Genomic DNA, 17,979 nt, shown 5'->3' with positions numbered 1-17,979 from the left:
CGCCGCGGAATTTTCAATGAAACACCGGAACAGACGCACTGGCGTAATGCCCAGCCGTGGTCTTCATCTTCGAACAGCAGCACCCCGCCGGGGAAGGTGAATCCTCGCATTCGCTTGGTTGGTGCCTTTAGCCTGTCGGAAACGAGCTGTGAATCGGAGGAAGAAGATGATGCAGGTACTGCAAGTGTGTCTGTCGACAGACAAAATTAGTCAAATATTACGTTAAAATTTTCGCAGTTTTTAAATAAAGGTTATTCTATCGTCTAAACTTGTAGATTTACGAATGCTGTTAATTTTATATTTTATTACAACTTCTCACGACATGGCAGCCCGCGATGGTTATAAATTTTGATATTCTGCTGAAATTCAGATAGCTTTTCTGTCCTTAATTTTCGCACTTGGCACACTGATAAACACCGTTTTAAAATGTGCAATATGCTATTCCATAGTTAAACCGCAGCCAGCAGTGCGTCCGATGCGCCCTGGTTTTGCACGACGCACAGGAGTTCCAGAGCGTCCGATCCTGCGCAGCCGTCAACCAGTATTGAATGCTGTGGGTTTGGGACGAGTTGACTCGGAATCCGAGCCGTCATCTGTTGATACTGTCATTCAGAAATTCCCGGATTTAGCTGTCGCTAAAGAATCTGATGAAGCAGCTATTACTGAAGCCCATCACCCTGGCATTGACAAGGATGGTGAGTATTATTCACGACTTTGGTTGTCGAAGTTCTTGTTTTATTCGGGAAAGCTTATACACCGTTACGACTTTGCGAAATGGACTGACAAATTACCGCCTGAATTATGTTGGGAATTACGACGGCAGTATATCTATGTACATCCTGGTTTTGCTTGTATTCTTAAAGATTTGTCCGAAAAGCAAGCGGATATTAAAGCGGACGCGGAAAGAGCAGCTGAATCGGATAGTGGAAATACTGGAGAATCAAGCAGTGACAGCAGTGGTCCGCTGGATACGGAAACGGATAGCGGTTCCACTACGGATCACTCCACCAGTTCTGTAACCAGTGAAGAAACTAAAACGGAATGGGAGCGCCTTCAACGCAGTAAAGCAGAGCGCCGGACTCGTTTTAACAATCTGATGGGCTCCGTTAAGCGCAAACTTGACGAAATGAATGGTGAAAGCGGAAGTAGAGCGGAGAAACCGAAGGCTGTTAGCATTCTCCAGCCTTTATCTATGACTACCAAACCGATGGAAAAGAAAGACGCTCAAAAAGAGGATGAGACTGGTGACGATAGTGAAAACGAGCGCCAGATGCAGATCTTTGCCGACTCGCTCATCACGTATTCAGACGATGAAAATGTGCCCATGCCAGATTTCGAGCATCCTCCAATTATCCCAAAGAAGACAGCTGCAGAAGTCGCAATGGGCAACGCGACTTTCGACGAGTTAGTGGCGGTACTTAATGCAGATGATACGGAAGAATGTCAGCCGCTGAAAATCGTCGAGCAAGAGGAAGAAGCTCCAGCCGAAACTGCTAACGTAGCGGCAGTGGACATGGCCCCACAAGAAGCAGAAGAACCACGCTCAATGGAGTTAGAATACGGTCAACCAACGCCACCTCCGAGCACTATTCTCGACAACAAGGGCATGTTTCCGCAGAATCCGTTTGTGCCATCTATTTTTATTAAGGCTAAGTAATTTCAGCAGTTTAATCGTTGTTACCTGTGCTTCTTTTGTTGTTCATCATGCGCTTATTGTTGTTGCGGAGCTTTCGCTATTTTGAAAGCTTCCGTGTTGTTCACAATCTCGCAGTTGCGACCGGTAGTTTTGAACGCCTTTAATTTGCATTTTATCTGATCGCCAAATCGCCTTGTTGGCTGATGATCTGTAGTCTTTTGTTAACGTGCCTAGTCTAATAGTTTTATCGGAAGATTGAATCTGTATCCAGTCGCCGATGACGTAACGGAATTTAAGAGAATTAAAAGAGCTTTAACCGCAAGTTGTGATTGGTCAGAATTGCCGGGAAGTTTCCACACGTACCAGTAGCGGTACAAATCGGTAAATTAGCAGTATAAAAGCGCACACCTGCAGAGTGAATCGGCACAGTGCTGTCTCATTTGAATTTGCACTTTTTCGGCGCCGCACCGGCGTGTTAGAAGTTTTTCAGTTCCCGGTGTAATTTTTGGTATTTCTTGTTGTGTGAGCGAAAGGGCATCGTTTTTGTTGTGTGTTATGCGGAGTGATGCCGCCGATTGATCCGAATCGAGCTTTTGAAAAGCTCGTAGATGCCGTTTTCCAATCCTCCCAACAGCACCAGCAGCATGGATACCGTGGTGGGTACCACCGTGGCGGTTTCCGTGGAAGATTTCAGTCGCGTCGCGGTCAACATGTGCGAGGCCACGGAGTCGACAATCTCCGTCGTGGCCCACCAGCTTGGATTCGTGGAGGCAGACCCCTGGGGCAGCCGCCACCTAATCAGATTGCTGCTGGACATGATGATCCATCTCAGCGCGTGGCGGATCCCGGCGTCCCTATGGACGTCGATGCCGCGCAACCTGCGCCGCCGGCTCCACCAGCTGAAAACCCGAATCATGGACCTGTGGTTCCGCCTGGCCCCGTTGGTCCTCATGCTGATCGGCATTTATCAGGCGCGAATAGTGGCGTAAGTGACCTTTTGCCTGTTCCTTCTGGTGTTGTTGTGCCTGCAGTGGCCCCGGTGAGTGTGCAGCTTGTTCCGTTGTCGTCGCATCCAGGACTGCCACCGGGTGTTGAACCATTTGTTTCACCAGCAGCAGTACCAGTGCGTGACCGCTCAGCATCGCGTGATAGGATCGGAAAGCCGTCGCATGATTTTGTACCGAATTTCGTCGCGGATCAAGAGTTACTGCAACAGAAACACCGCGAAGCAGAGATGGAAAAGCGCCGTAAGATGACCGAAGAGGTTAGTCGCCGTTTGGATGCAGTCTCAGCCTCGTCGAATGTTGGCCAAACCGGATTATTCTCCTTGGCGCCGAGTAGCAGCAAGTAATGCATTAATTTTCGATTATTTTTGTTTAATGCTGGTCATTTTCCCCATGTTTTGATCTTGTTATTGTTTCTGTGATATGACCCTGAATCTTGTTGCTCATTTTATTTTTTGTTACTTTTGGATTTTACTGCTGTCAATTATGGCTTGTCATTCGGAAGGCCATTGTTGTGTTGTTGTTGTTTTACTGATGTGTGTTTTGGGACAAATTCGGATTAGACCGTCGTCCCAGTGAAGGATTGACCGTATGCAACCCTCAGGGACCCTAAAATAATGAAAAGTAAAATCCAAAAAAATAATAAAAACGAGAAAAAGTCGTGCAGTTCTGGTTCTCTTGTAATCAATAGAAAAAAAGAACTAAATCCGAATTAAAAACAGTCAAACCGGAAATAAAGTATGCACTGTACACTCGCATAGTAATCGCAGTTACGTTGAAATTATATAGCGCGTTTGTAGCAGTGCAATACAATGCACTTGTACGTCGTATCCGTATTCGAACTCGTAAACTTTTAATTTCGCAGTAATTTTAACTCCGCGACCGGAGTTGAATATCAGCCAGTATCGTAGCAGTTTCAAATTATACAGATTAATTTTTAGCTATTCCCGCTAGTGTATGTGTGATACTGTGAGATGGCTCAACGCAAGCGATCTGTCTCCTTTTTCCAACGTTATACAGCGGATATTGAAGAGAAGCGTGCAGCTAGTGCTCGTGCTGCAGTGTCCCTGGAATCTATCAATAAGATTCCTGTTGTCGGATATGCCTATCGACGAGGATCTCTAGCCTCTACGCAGTTTGGTTCGCCACCATTGTCGGAGCGAACACTGTCGACATCTTCAGCGTTTTCCGCACCGGAGCTTGGATATTCTTATGCACAGAAAGACGAACCCAGTCATCAGATGGTTCGCGCCGCCCAGTTGATTGGTAAAGCGTTGGATCTCGTGGACACAGTGCAGCCTAAAGATCGTCTGGCTTCGAAAACCTTCATTCGCCAGAATGTGAGTGCTCAGCGTTGGTCGAAAATCGCACCATTGTTGTTTGGAGGAACAATCGTCGGACAGAAGCGCAAAGCTCACGATGAACATGTGGAGCCACACTCAGCACCACCAATCGTGAAGGGATATGCCACCTTCCATCAGCAGCAGTTATCTCCGTTGAAAGAGTCCAGATCTGGATCAAAATCCAGTAGCTCGGAGAGCAAGCCGCGTAAATTCTACATCGATGATGAGCCATTTTCTGTTTAAATTAAAATTATTAATAAAATTCATTTGGACTGTTTTTTAGTGGTGAAACGGAGAACAACTGTCCATTGTTAATTAAACTATGTTAATTGGATTGATTGGATTAATCCATATGGAACTTGTGATACTGTACAATAACGTGTGGTAATAAAATTGCTATTTATTTATGGGTAATACGCGATATAATTTTAAATTAAAAAGAATAAAATCCGAATTATCACCACTTCCGGTGCACACTCCTTTCATATGGCAGGTTGCGTAAAATCACGCACAGTGTACTGTACACAGTTCGATGCAGCTGGTGGAAAAGTCGCAGTTGTTATCTAGTATCACTTTGCACTGCACAGTTCAGATCTTACTTTTCAATTCTGAATACTTTTAATTTTCAATTGCGTCCCGATCTTCATTATGCCGCGTCGTATCATTACCGGTCGAGCGAGACGTTTAGGCATTGAAGCATTAGAAGCGTATGATCGTGCGAAGGCAGAATGTGAGCAGATGCTAGCTGCCACAATGGTTTATATTCAGTCGACGGAAAACATGGAAGAAGTTCACCGTCAGAATGAGGAATGGGATCGACAGTATGCTCTTGAGGAGCAGGTTGGTTCGATTCTCGACGTGATCGAGGATGATGAGGATAAACAGCGATGGATTCGATCAGTGAAGTTGCATCTGACGAATAATTCGTCGGGTACATTGATTAAGAAGAACCCTGACGAACCGTGGTCTGCTCCTGATACCTTAGATGTCGATGCATACGACAAATGGTCTGAAGGATTGTATGAGCAGTATGAGAAAGAGCCGTCTGAACCAGGAGAACAGCACCAGGATGAACCTGAGGAGCCAGTAGCTGAACTTGTGGTTCGAGCTCCGTCTGAAGAGATTCCGTATCGTCCAGTCATTCCGATGGATGTCGACGAAGACAAGGAAGACGTGCAGCCGAAGTTTGTCTCCATCATTAGCCTGCATAATTATCCACGTAAGGAATAATTGTTGCTGTGACGGAAGAGCAGTTTTGTGTTGATTCTGCACTTAAGGTTTTATTTTGTATAAATTCCGTAGTATAATTTTTGCGTTGAGTTTGATGGATGTTAGATTCCGTGCGTTTTCGTTATTGCACTTTTACGCAATTTTGATCAAAAGCAGCGGAAGTTATCGTTTCTGTTTCTTGCGTTTATAAACCAATATTCACAGCGCATTTCAGTACATTTAAACGCGTAAATAAAGCCTTGTGCCAGTCGGTACATCACAGACAAATATCACAATTATACCGCACAATAGTAGTTAGTAGTAGAAATTAGCCTCCCTGGATCCTGGACCTCCACTCGCCAATCCCATGGACTTCCGGATGCCATCGACGCTGAGGATCCTATACTAACACTAACCGGATCAGGCGTACAGTCATTGGGGCATCGGATGGACATGCGCGGATTGTGCAGGATGGGAGAGAGGATCAGGATGGACGATGGAGCGCTACACAATCCAGCGGGATGGACTGGATGGATTTGTTTATGTTTGCGGGAGCAAAAAACCGTTTGTGGGGGTGACGTGTGGAGAGGAGTACGTACGAAGATTCCACCGTACATCCACTGATTGTCCGCCTTCACCTGCAAGTGCAACACGGATATCAGTTAATCAGTTCCATGATTCGTTACTCAGTTATGGCTTAGCGGTGTATTTGATGTTTACTTTTGCTAGTCTATAAATTCTCATGTCGTCTCTAATATCGACAGCAGTCTTGGATTTCTGATTTCGAGACTACTTGCTTTTAACTTTCCAGTGTTGTGCATATGATTGTGTGTTAGCGGAGTAAAGCATCTTCTGTGATTATCGACGTTCGTAATTTGTATCGGATTATAGCGTGGTAAACACGGTATGCTCGTACTACGTCCGACCCGCATATGTAACGACCGGAAGTTAGGAGTATCCAGCACAATTGCTTAGGGATTCCAGATTCTTCGTGTTCCTGATAGTTTCCTCCAGTTTCTACTGTAACAGTTGATTTAAGAGTTTGCTCTACCGATTGAGTCGTGGCAGGGAAGTGGTTAGTCTCTTACACTAATCCGTACAGAGTCTCTTCACACGACAGCGGTACATAAGCACAAAACAATAATTTAACGAATATGTCGTGCGCAACAGCGAAAGTAATGTCGAATGCTTGAAAGTTGAAATACAGCCTAATATCATGGCGTGGCGCCCCCAGGTTCTTAGCGTTTCCAACAAATTGGCATGTTTCGCTGTTCCGTCGCGCAACGGTCGCAACCCATTTCAAACCTTGCTTACTGTATACGCACCTCAACATGTTGCCGAATGCGGCGGGAATGAAGTCGGGAATGTCGATCGGCTCATCACATTTCTCAGGCAAACTGCCATAGAACATGGTGTAGAACACCGTGCTTCGCACACTGAAAATATACCTGAAAAGACAGTTAATATGAAGCAGATAACCCTCAACTTGAAAAACTGTATCGTATCGCCAATGTATGTACATGGATTTCGTAAGCATAAGCTTTAGGTAGTAACTAACTAGAATGATTGCATGCAATACGCATTTATAATTTGTTAAATATAGATAGTTAAATATGGAAAACAGTTAAGTACCCTCACTTGTCACTTACCTGTGTGACTGAGTTGTGTCTTATCTGTACTCGTATCATCGGTAGGTTTACCTGTGGGCTGGAAAGATTTTTACGGATCCAAATTGCCGACCAACAGCGAACTCAACATCACTCATATCTGCGCTGGCGAAAGTTTTCTTGATGCAGCTGACAATTCCCGAAACTGGTCTTGGTTGATCAGGACCGGGCGACGAAGGATTCGGGGACACCATGCTGACTTCCGAATATTCTGCTGTTAGTTAAGATCCGGATTCATAAAAATGATTAATCTGCATTTCAGAGAAAACATTAACGTGGCAGCAGGAGCGTACAGAGGGTGATGAATCGCAATATGCTTCCACTCTACTCATAAATTTATTATAATCTCCGCTGCATTGACTTTATTTTAATATTTGCTCCATCTGAAAGCCCTTCTTCTCTGCCATCAACTCCACACGATAACGCCAGAAAAGAAGTATATGACGGCTCAGGGTAATTGAAATACTAGACAAAGATCGGCGCGCGACTGTTAACAAACCGCGAAGCGACGCTGCATACTTGCGATACAAAATTCTTTTAAAAATCCCATTCGTTCCAAAATCCATGGATGTTTAGTCCGGTGGGTTGCTCGGCCACAAGCCCTTCGGAATGTTTCGGATGCCGCGAGAAGCTAGCCGCTGGCAGGTTTCTTTGGAAGTATGTGCGGGAGAGGAGTCCTGATGCAGTACTACCTTCCTTTCTTCACCTGGATAGACACGGGGGAAGTCTGCTTGCACCAATGGCTCTAACACGTTTTGTATGTAGAGATCGGCGGTTATTTTAGGAGTGGGAGGAATGAACCGGATCACTGTTAGGCCACGATAAAAAATTCCGGCGATAAACATAACACCTAGTGGTTTTTTAACTTTGCAAAATTTTATCAAATTTTCGGGATTTTTGGATCCTTTAAACTAGTAGCAGATCTTTCTTCGCTTGCCCGTATAATCAAGATAGACTCATGCTTCGTCGATTAAAATGATGTGGAGTAAATTTCGCTGGTTCAGAAATTTGGCAAATCGGGGAGTACGAGAAACACGCTGTTTTGCCTGCTTATTGGATAGGGGATGTACTTTGACTCTTTTACGTACTTTAGCTTCAATATCCTGAAGAACAATCTTCGATATCATGTACTAGGATGTCCTAAATTTCCTTGCCAACTGACTCTGAGGCGGTGGATTCGGTGTTGAGATAACCCTCTTGACTTCGGCGATGAGGGACTTTGTGGGAACTTTGGGTAGGCACTGAGTTTCTCGGCGTTTTACAGGCGAAACATTCCCTTCACTCTCGGGCCCATAAAGTTTCAAGATCTTATTCACTGTAGTATGAGAAATAGCGATCCCTTTGCTCATCAAACACTCGGCGATTTTTTTGTGGCTTTTACAAATTGTTGATAGCGCCGGCACACGGTACCTTGTTCTTAAATCGGTTTTTCGTGCCATGTTTATCGCTCGAACTAAACAAATTATTTTGAACAATTAGGCACACTTTATCCCACAAGACTAGTTGCCAAACAGATTAAAAGAATAGAAAGGGAAATTTTCGGGAATATTTTCCCGTGCTGGAAGCATATTGCGAAATCACCCTCTGTAGTAGATATCACAGAGAGTACCCAAAAACCGTTTAAAACGCAGCAAAAAATGTAGCAAGCATAACAAGGGTTACATGTCCCAATTAAGACAAAACCTTTAGTCACATACTTCCAATAAAAACTACCCTTCGCAGGTTGTTGATTATTGATTAATCGAAATAAGTACGCACTAACGATCGTAAAAAGGAGTAAAGGCATTTAACTATTAATTTTTTTAGTCTTGTTAATCTTTACAGTACCAAGGTGCGTACCAGTACACCGTAGTAACACGAGAACAGCTGACTAATGACAGCTGCTGTAAAATGCCAAAAACAGCAACAAAACTCGCAACAGCGATAAAGATCTTCCCGCGGCAACAATCATCGTGGCGGTTGACATTCGACTAGGCATTCTGCATTAACGCAGACACGCACTTCCGTTTCACCAGTGTCCTGTGCGGTTGGCTTTGCGATAGGTTATTCAGCACCATTAGTTATCAAAACTTCCGGTGCAATCGATTTAGATTTGTTTCACTTATTTATTGTTTTATATATATTTTTAATGGCGTTACATAATTTTTGGGTGGCGGTTGCCGGTTGATATCGCTCACTGATGACAATCGACAATCAAAATACAAATTTCCCCCAGCTCGGATCACATTTTGTTGAAATTGTTGCGCCTTGAGAATTCTAAACTCCGCTATCTTCGAAAATCTTATCTTAGGAGCATATTGCATGAGTGGCATTCATCAGTTCTTTTCTGGGCATCTTTAAATCAATCGCAAGGCTGCTACTTAGTATTCTAAGCGTCACATGCAGTCCCAGGAAATTAACATCCATACGTACTGTAGCAGCGCATAATCCATTCTGTTATCGGTACACAAGCTCCGACACACTGTATTATTGACTTGCATACGTACTGCAAAATTAATATGAAAGCTTTCTAGTCTTTTTATACTGGAGCCTTGTCTTTTTAAAGGCCTCGGTTATGCTCACAGACACATGACAGGGCAAGATAAAGTGGCAAAGTCTCGCGAAATCACCCAAGAATACATGTTCCGTGCAGTAGGCCTCGAAACACTCCGACCGAATGCCTCCCGCTTGGTCACCGAAGTCGGGAAGATGATCCGATAGGAAACAAGGCGAGATACGGGCGACGGAGTATCCACGCCAGCGGATCAGCATCGAAATCCAGCGCGGGAAAGCGCTGGATTTCAAGGCTCATCCGCTGGTTTCTGTCATGGGAGCAGCACCCGCTTCGGCTGTTTATTTAGACGAAATGTTCTGCGTGATTAGGCCGCATATTTCCGTCGTCGGCTGAGGCGGTGTAATCAGTCAAATCTACTTTATAAAAATCTTGTGAATTTTTTGCACCGCCAGTTTGAAATAAATCCGGCGCATCGGCTTCTGTGTCATGGATACCTAAGCTTAAGTGGTACGTACCGATTATTCGTTATGACAAGATACAGAAGATAAATATTTTTTACGTTTGTGAGGAAATAAACTGTACGAGTATAACTACATACCCATCAGCTATGATGCTTTACTTCGGCCAAAAAATATGGAAATCAATAATCCCAAGCCTGGGCTGGCAAATACTAATGCTCAAGCACTGCTGTGGTTCGAGGGGTGCGAGAGGAATGAATGTCACTCCTAGAGCAACGGCAATGGTTGAAGTAGCATTACAAGTTTACAATTTACTCACGGAAAAACAGGGGGGGAGGGGGTCGGCAGTGATCAGAAAATCATACAAGGCAGCGCATGGAAATACTTACCTGACTGCGCTGACAAGTATGATTTGCAGAACCCACAGCCGCTGCTCATTTCCTGTCTTTCTTCTCATACGCCAGAAAATGCTCCCAGATCTCGGGAATAAAATAAAATCTGGAATATCGAGATGGCATCGTCACGTTTCTCAGGCAAGCCGCAAAAAAAACATAGAACATGGTGTGGAATACCGTGCTGGGATTGCTTGAAATATCTGCAAAGCAGAAAATTATTGCACTTCAAATAGTAGTTAATGTGTAAGCAATTATAAATTTACACCCTTGTGGGTTTTTGACTTTTAATTAAATAATTTTTAAAATAATCCAAGCAATTAAGGAAATTTTGGCAAAAGAAGTAGCAGTACGCATTTTTAATATTAAACCTGACGAAATAGCAAAAATAACGAAACTTACCGGGAGCCGATACGTAACTCGATTTTATTTTTATGATAAACTGCACCTGGCCGATGTTCATGCACTCACCCACAGGACGGCAGGACGAGCTGCTCTGCAGAAGATAAGCAGGTCGGCCTGGATCAGAAAATCATACAAGTCAGTGCATGGGAATATTTGACTGCGCTGACAAGTATGATTTGCAGATCCCCGGTGCTGCCTTGGAACGCCGTGTATTTCAAAGTCCTGCTCCACAAGCGTTGCAAAAGTTTCCTGGCTCGACAAATAAACCTTTCACGTCAGCCTTGTGAGATACGCAAAAATGTTGCAAGCATAAAAGCTTTATTCCAGGAAAATCGTTGCGCACAAGCACATACCTGTACTGCCATGGAATGCACTTTTACCCAAGGCCGTCGCGAAAAATTCAAATACGGAACAATCAAGACCTACTACCAGCAGCTACAGCCTACAGGGTAGGCTGTTTGGCCCAGTTAGGGGCCACTAAAATCCTATCCGTTGCATCTTCGCATAACAGGGCAAAAAGCAAAGGGGAAGATCGAAATTAACTTTCGGACAGGAGGCCGGGATTTTTGTCTTTTTGAGGAACTCCGCCAACTTACGTGAGTCGCAGCCGCCGAGGCTGTTTAGCGAAGCAAGAGCTTGGCTGGGGATCAGAAAATTACACAAGTCAGCGTACGGGAATTAGTCTTACGGCGCTGACAAGAACAATTTGCAGATTCCCTGCAGCCGTGCAACGTCACATATCACTGTAGGGCGCCTCCGATTTCCAGCGCAATAACATTATTATAATAAGGACAAGGTTCCCGGAATCCACAAGTCAATTATTTGACGCAAGGCCGGCAAGGGACAATTCACTAAAATCATCAGTTGCATGCAGTCACTTCCACTCCGCGCTGTCTGCATATTTAACCCTTTCAAACACACCTTCCCGGAGGACCAGAGAAAAAGCTACATTCCCTTATAAAAAGAATCAAACAGCTTTTACTAAAAAACCAGCACTGAATTCGAAATGCAGCGGCGGGAATTTAAAAATTTTCAGGTACTTACTGTGCTCAGTGGCCTCAGTCTGCTCAAGCCTCCAGCCGTCAGGAAACAGTGAACTATCATGCCACATCGTATTGGGCCATTTTTGAGAACGGAAGCTGCACTCCCCCATCAGGCGGCGGTGTGCTGTCACTGCGCTAATTGTATTGTTCGCCTTTCATCCATTGGAATTGTGCAGCTTGCATGACACTTTGCTGGCAATATATACCGTATGAGCGTGTTGTGGACGGTCCCATCTCATGTTAATTGGTTATTTGGGACGAATTCCCAATTTCCGAACGTTTTCCCGAAAGATTATCGGCGTTCAGTTGGATGTTGACGAACAGTAAACAGATGTCCATCAGCTGTGGTGGATTGTAGTTTGTGCGTATTTGTCAGCACAGCAAAAATGAATTAAACAGTCTCGAAAACATTCCATGGTTTTGATATAATAACCTAATAATCTTTATCTATTATCCGCCTGTGAAGGCGCTATCAACCAACGAAAGTGCGTTCATAACAACAACAATCTCTCTGCAACTTCCGTTGCTATGTCCAAAACATTATGACATATTCACGAGATTCCGGCCACATTACACTACACACCCGAATCCGAATACGTGGTAAATTTGACAGTTACTTATGACAGCTTTCTGTTTTTTCTCTTGGAGCTTTTGGAGGCCTCGGTTATGCCCATAAATTAATATTTAATCGACTTCTGTGACCGAGGTGTTCAAATGCCGTTAAGCAATTCACATTTGTTAATTTCCATCACATCACTAAAGAATCACCTGCAAAGCAGCACTGACTGTCAATAATACAAAAATTCACATTTAAAAAACATAACCCGCATCAGTAGAGAGCAGCAGAAACAGGTTAAAAACACGGTTACGACGTTACAATCCACTTTCTCAACCCCATGAACCAATGGGCTTTGCCGTCGACATCTGTCTGGTAGCCAGCACGTATTCCGCGTCAGTCGCCAGCATCAGCTCCTCAAAGCGCACCACCACTTCTTTACGGTTGAAGAGGACGCAGTGCTTACCACCCGGCATTTTCTTGTCATACACCGCGTGACGATAGTAGCCCTTCTCCACTAAAGCATGCAGACCCTGGCCTTTCGTTAGGACGGCTGCAGCGCGCATCACATCGCAGCGCATCGCTGTGCCTTCCTCCCCGTTGTAGCACCACGTCAGCAGGAGATGGGCAGCCCGATATCCCTTGATTTTGGCAGGATAGTACCAGTAACCCGCCGGGCTCTGCGCAAACACCTCCTCGCCCACCTTGAAGCCCGCCCGCATCAGGGCATCGCGGCGACGCTCCGTGGAAAAGGGCAGCGCTGACTGCGCTCCGCCGGTCTGGCACATCAACACGCTCAACACCTCGGCGTCGTTAAGGAGACCATCCTGCCGCAAAACAACATTTACGAGGTTAAGTATTTTTCAAATTACAGTAAAACCTGTGTAATCTAAACACTATCTGGGCGTTCAATATTCGCAGTGGTTCACTTTTCGCAGTTGTTCAATCTCACAATGTTTACTGTATATCTTTGTCGCTGTTGTGGTGTTTACTGTAATGACCAGTCCTCAAATAACCAAAAAATTATTAACAAAAAATGTATTACGTTGATTCTAACAGAAACACAATTGGGTGCATCACTACCTTAATGGGACCGGAAGTCAGCTGGGCGCTGGACAGAAGCGGAAAACGGATAAGGAACAAAGCGTCTCCCAGTACTTGGCGCCGGTTAGCGGCCGAAGCCTCCATGTCGGCGCGTTGGCATGCAGCCGCGGCCCATCTACAACAAATTCCTCCAAGATACGAAATTGCTTGCAGATAATACGTAATGCGCTCCCTTGATGTTTCTTCCATTCATTGGTTTAGGTCAGTTTATCCATTGAGCAGACAAACCCTCGAGGCACTCACAAGTCGGACCACAACTGGCGCAATATATTTTCCCTTTAATTAAGGACACGGAATACTTATACTGATTAAGTGAAAATTATTATCGTTATTACTTTATGCATCCGATTTTTGAACAAATATACAAGCCTTCTTACGTAAAACAACGCACACAATGCTGTGTCTCTCGTGTCACAAAAGCCAACCGTATTTACTAGTTTATACGGTGCAACACTCATTTTAATAAAATACAACATAATTTCCAATATAAACGTCTGCATACAGTATCACCAGTTGTTTGTACAAGTCATTAGCCAGTACAAACTCCTTGACTCTCCTCACCTTTCCACAGCCAGGTAAATGTCGTACTCCTCATCAGCCGAAAGACTGCTGCGCTGCAGTAACCCTTGCAGCGTCCGGGGAGCGATGTCGGTGAACTGGTCCGAATGCAGAACGGCGCCTGTCTTGGAATCAATCAACTGCCAACATTTCGTCGTAACATCATCCGCCTGCCAGTGCATCGCCTGTAAACACCCGACCTGTCGCCGACATTATGAAACAGTAATTTGACATTGATCGCATTCCGGTCACTTCCACCATACGGATTAATGTAACGGACACGAGATGCACGGTATTCTGCGCGTTGTTCCGCATAACAAAAACTTTTTAAAATTTGGATTATGTGATCATTATCGTTTTTATGTAAGATTGTATCACAGGGGCAGCCATAAGTCGGCTGTCCGTGGTGATCTCAGCGAGGGAGGGCGGTCAGATGAAGTCCTGTCTGTGGAGGAAATTCCGAAAAATGGCGATGGAGCGGAATCGAACCGCTGGCTACCGAGTAAGATCCACGTAGCACAGCCACTGTGCCATCGCCGCTGTTGGCGAAGATCAAGATATTTGTTCTTGAGCTTGAGCCAACCAGGTAGGCGGCGGATAGGCGGCTGCTGTGTGGAAAGAGGATTCTCCTCTTACAATTGTATGCGAAATAAAGAAAATTTAACAAATTCAAATATAGAACAACGCTGAGAATACCGTGTCTCTTGTGTCCATTAACCGAATCCGTATTGAGAAAACTTCCGTAATCAGCTAAACATCGAATTATATAGAACTTAGGCGCGGCAACCAACCTGTTCCAGAGTAGCCAGAATGTCGTCTTCAGTAAGCCGGCTAGTAATGAAGTCTGTGCAAGTTTGCACAAGCTCTGGTAGATCGTACTTGTCGGCGCAGTTCAGCGTTGGGAAGACATTTTCCAGACTGAGGTTCTCCAGCGAATCGGTGTACACGTAGCTACAGGATACGGGAAACGAACTTAATTTTTCACCGACGCAACACATATATTACGTACTCGACCTACCTGAGCATGTTAGCGAAGGCCTCGGGAATAAAATCAGGAATATCGATGGCCTCGTCACATTTCTCAGGCAAACTCCCATGGAACATGGTGCGAAACACCGCGCTGCGAATACTTAAGATATACCTGCAGAGCAAAAACACACCTAACATTGTTAATAATCGTCGTTGTCGATGTTACGAGAGCAGTTACACACTTGTGGGCTGCGAAGATTTTAGCGGTGCCAAACTGTCGTCCCACCGCGAATCGCACATCACTCATCTCACCGCTGGCTAATGACTTCTGGATGCAGCTGACAATTCCTGCAGCGGGTTTGCCCTGTTCCCGAACGATCGACGAAGCCGGATTCTTAGTTGCCATTGTAATTCCAGGAATTTCCAGCTGGAAAACAGAACGAAAAAGTGATCAGTCAGCAATTTAAAAAGCAGTTAGCAGAAAGAAAGTCGTCGACATTCCCTTCTTTCGCACAAAAATACTGTAGTAACTGTACCTTCAAGAAGCCGTGCTGGAAAAAAAACGACAGGCAAGTCGACAAGAGAAAAACAATCAAAAAGATCTTAAAATTTCACAAATGTCTATTTGATTTGTTCAGTTTTCTACTGCAGACTGCAGAGCCAGAGTGCGGAAAATTCAGAAATTTCAGACTCGAGCAGTTTGCAAGCCGTTTGCAAATGCTCACGTAACTTCATCATCGTGGCGGTTGCAGCCCGGATGTGATCTCCAATGCAGGCGCATTTCCGTTTTAACAGTTTCTCGAGCGGTCGCCCTCGCGACAGATCTTCGACACCGAGTAAACACTTACTTAATTACGAGTAATTAATTTCAAGAGAACGTTTCCTTCTTTCAGTAATTTTTGGTTGACTTCACATTCATTTCATCTTTCAGGGACTCAATAAATTCTAATAAGTACTTCAAAAACTGAAGTAGGTAATAGCCTGTCCAGAGAACAATAAGCCTGCGCTGGTATAACCGTATAAGCAATTAAAATGGTTCTAAATCAAGAAATGAAACCATACAGGATGGCGGAGTTCTCGCGAAGTTGACGGCAAATTTTTTTTAAATTGTCAGAAATTTGAGTGAAATTTCCAAAATAAAAATCACCCGGTGTTTAGCGGAAGAAAGTGGCAGTACGAATTAAATTACTGGACAAAAGAAAAGTTTAACAGAAATAACGGAGTGGGTCTGGTCTGTCTTTAAAATGAACTGCACTTACCAATGCCAATTTACTCACCCACCGTTTGCCACGGAGCTCGTCATGGATCAGAAAATCATGCAAGTCAGTGCATGAAAATATTTGACTGCGCTGACAAGTATGATTTGCTGAACCTGAGAGCCAGGTACCGCCTTGAAACGCTGTATAATGCCGCATATTTCCTGTCTTCTCCACATGCGTCATAAAGTTTCCTGGCTCGATGGAGTAATTTATGGGAGCCTTGTGAGGACAAGCAAAAATGTCCCAAGAATAAAACTTTCACTCCAGAAAAATCGCTGCGCACCAGCACAAGCTGCCATGGGCTGCTTTTTCACCACAAGCACGGCCGCGGCGAAAGTTCCTGATCCCGAATAATCAACATGTCCTTACTGTAAGGACATGTAAGGACCTTACAGCCAATCACATTAGGCTGTTAGGAGCAAATAAGATCGGCTAAGGCTATTTTGCCGCAGTTTTCTACAGTGTGTCAAAATAGCCTTTTGCTATTTTGCCGCACACTGCGTTAAAATAGCCTTTAGCTATTTTGCCGCAGTACCGTAGGCAAAATAGCCATTTGCTATTTTGCCGCACACTGCGTTCAAACAGCCTTTTGCTAATTTGCCGCACTATGGTCGCAGCTAATTCGCCACAGTAATACGTAAAGGGCACGGCCATCTAGAGCTACATTTTCTACTAGATTTGAGCTATTGCCGTAAGCCGACTTTGACTTTCTCGCTGGAATTCGTAAAAGCGCATTCTTGAGAAGGTTCTTTTACAACTGGGACAGAAGATTGTGCATGGATCAAGTCGCGAGCGGACGGCTTGCACTGAGTGTATGTACGCCCTGAAGTGCATTCAACGAAAGGTCTGTGGCCTCCGCCAAGGCGTTCTTGTCCTTCTTCCGACCGCCGAATCTTGTCAAGAACTTGGCCAACCAAACTTCAACGGCCAGCCTTCCTCCTGTTCGGCCGCCGTTGGTACCTGGTTCCAGTCCGCCGCATTACCGCTGAGAGCCCCGCTCACCTTGATCATGGATTCAGCATCCTCGGCGGTATCGATCCCTTCTTGTTGTTGGTGCAACTGGCGAAGCGGGTTGCCCATCCGTCCGCTTTCAGCATGTCACTATCGAACATAAAAAAATCCATGTCCGACTGGTAGCCAGCAGCAGCGCTCGCCTGACCATCTGCGATTTGATGATGTTTTGCCGATTCCGGTCAATGCCGGCCCGGTCGCTTCCCTCATCCTTCCGACCGAGCGGGTGCTCTACATCGGCGTCGGCTCGGCCGTCCCACCAATTGTTACGACGAACAGCACGCCTAGCGTGCCCGGTGTCATGGTCCCCCGACACGCTTTCTGCTGTACACCTTTTCTCTCTCCTCACCTCCCGTTTATAGCTAGTCAGGTCGTGTCGGCGGCGCGATCGCTCTTTGGTCACTCCCTCCGACTGCGATTCCCCTACGTCTTGCCAAGGTCGGGCCCAACTATATCGGCGGCAACGGTCTTCCTTGATATCGGTCGTCGTGGCTATGACTGTCGTTATCCGGTTGCGACAGCTTTCCTATCGATCCTGTTGATCCTGTGACCGATCCTACATTTGCATTGGAAGTGGTTGCCGCAGCGTCTGTGTGGTGTGGTCGGCGTGGCACGTTTTCCGGTTGCCGCACTGTCCGTTCGGGTCGGCAGGCTACATCGTCGGGTTGTTCCGCAACCGCGGCCGATCACTGTTCCCCAACAGCTGGCCGCTGTGCCGGGCCGGGCTGTAATCTGGTCAAGGCAAACTGTTTTCCCGTATCGACGGGTTTTTGCAACGTTATGCCGGGAAGCTGCGCCATAACGGCCAGCTGATATATCGCGCTAACCCGTTGTCCGAAAAATTCCAGCACGCACAGGTTGGACCGGGTAG

The 17,979-nt window shown here is 45.3% G+C and overlaps 2 protein-coding genes across 4 annotated transcripts; both read right to left on the bottom strand.

The window, feature by feature from the left end:
* Positions 1-5,545: 5,545 nt before the first annotated feature.
* On the bottom strand, positions 5,546-8,705 carry LOC129583670 (BTB/POZ domain-containing protein 6-like). 2 transcript variants are annotated; one of them, XM_055475568.1, is made up of 4 exons: positions 8,557-8,705; positions 6,893-7,110; positions 6,518-6,640; positions 5,546-5,830 (listed from the first exon to the last, which is right to left on the bottom strand). In XM_055475568.1, exons 2-4 carry the CDS (start codon positions 7,051-7,053, stop codon positions 5,827-5,829), a joined length of 288 nt encoding a protein of 95 aa, XP_055331543.1. In that variant the 5' UTR covers positions 7,054-7,110; positions 8,557-8,705; the 3' UTR covers positions 5,546-5,826. The 2 variants fall into 2 exon arrangements, with proteins under 2 accessions (XP_055331543.1, XP_055331542.1); XM_055475567.1 differs by lacking the exon at positions 5,546-5,830 and adding an exon at positions 6,093-6,209.
* A 3,647-nt stretch (positions 8,706-12,352) lies between these two features.
* LOC129583692 (BTB/POZ domain-containing protein 3-like) lies at positions 12,353-15,892 on the bottom strand. Of its 2 annotated transcripts, XM_055475613.1 has the most exons (8): positions 15,375-15,892; positions 15,081-15,265; positions 14,888-15,010; positions 14,661-14,820; positions 13,873-14,054; positions 13,555-13,587; positions 13,291-13,426; positions 12,353-13,034 (listed from the first exon to the last, which is right to left on the bottom strand). In XM_055475613.1, exons 2-8 carry the CDS (start codon positions 15,242-15,244, stop codon positions 12,540-12,542), a joined length of 1,293 nt encoding a protein of 430 aa, XP_055331588.1. In that variant the 5' UTR covers positions 15,245-15,265; positions 15,375-15,892; the 3' UTR covers positions 12,353-12,539. The 2 variants fall into 2 exon arrangements, with proteins under 2 accessions (XP_055331588.1, XP_055331589.1); XM_055475614.1 differs by lacking the exon at positions 13,555-13,587 and having other exon boundaries at positions 13,873-14,069.
* Between the last annotated feature and the right edge of the window lie 2,087 nt (positions 15,893-17,979).

This window comes from Paramacrobiotus metropolitanus, unplaced genomic scaffold (genome assembly GCF_019649055.1).
Source record: "Paramacrobiotus metropolitanus isolate TYO unplaced genomic scaffold, Prichtersi_v1.0 Parri_scaffold0000011, whole genome shotgun sequence".
In the NCBI taxonomy this organism is placed as follows: domain Eukaryota; kingdom Metazoa; phylum Tardigrada; class Eutardigrada; order Parachela; family Macrobiotidae; genus Paramacrobiotus; species Paramacrobiotus metropolitanus.
Note: the sequence above shows the minus strand (reverse complement) of the source record. Positions and strands in the feature narration are given on the sequence as shown.

Bases quoted from the DNA above. Each gene is read 5' to 3' on its own strand.
- LOC129583670 (XM_055475567.1), bottom strand. From the start codon at position 7,053: ATGGTGTCCCCGAATCCTTCGTCGCCCGGTCCTGATCAACCAAGACCA. The intron at 6,641-6,892 runs GTAAACCTACCG...CTGTCTTTTCAG, and splicing joins AAAATCTTTCCAGCCCACAG to GTATATTTTCAGTGTGCGAA. The intron at 6,210-6,517 runs GTGCGTATACAG...CTGTTACAGTAG, and splicing joins GCATTCGGCAACATGTTGAG to AAACTGGAGGAAACTATCAG.
- LOC129583692 (XM_055475613.1), bottom strand. From the start codon at position 15,244: ATGGCAACTAAGAATCCGGCTTCGTCGATCGTTCGGGAACAGGGCAAA. The intron at 15,011-15,080 runs GTGTGTAACTGC...TTTGCTCTGCAG, and splicing joins AAAATCTTCGCAGCCCACAA to GTATATCTTAAGTATTCGCA. The intron at 13,427-13,554 runs GTGAGTGCCTCG...AATTTGTTGTAG, and splicing joins CGCCAGTTGTGGTCCGACTT to ATGGGCCGCGGCTGCATGCC.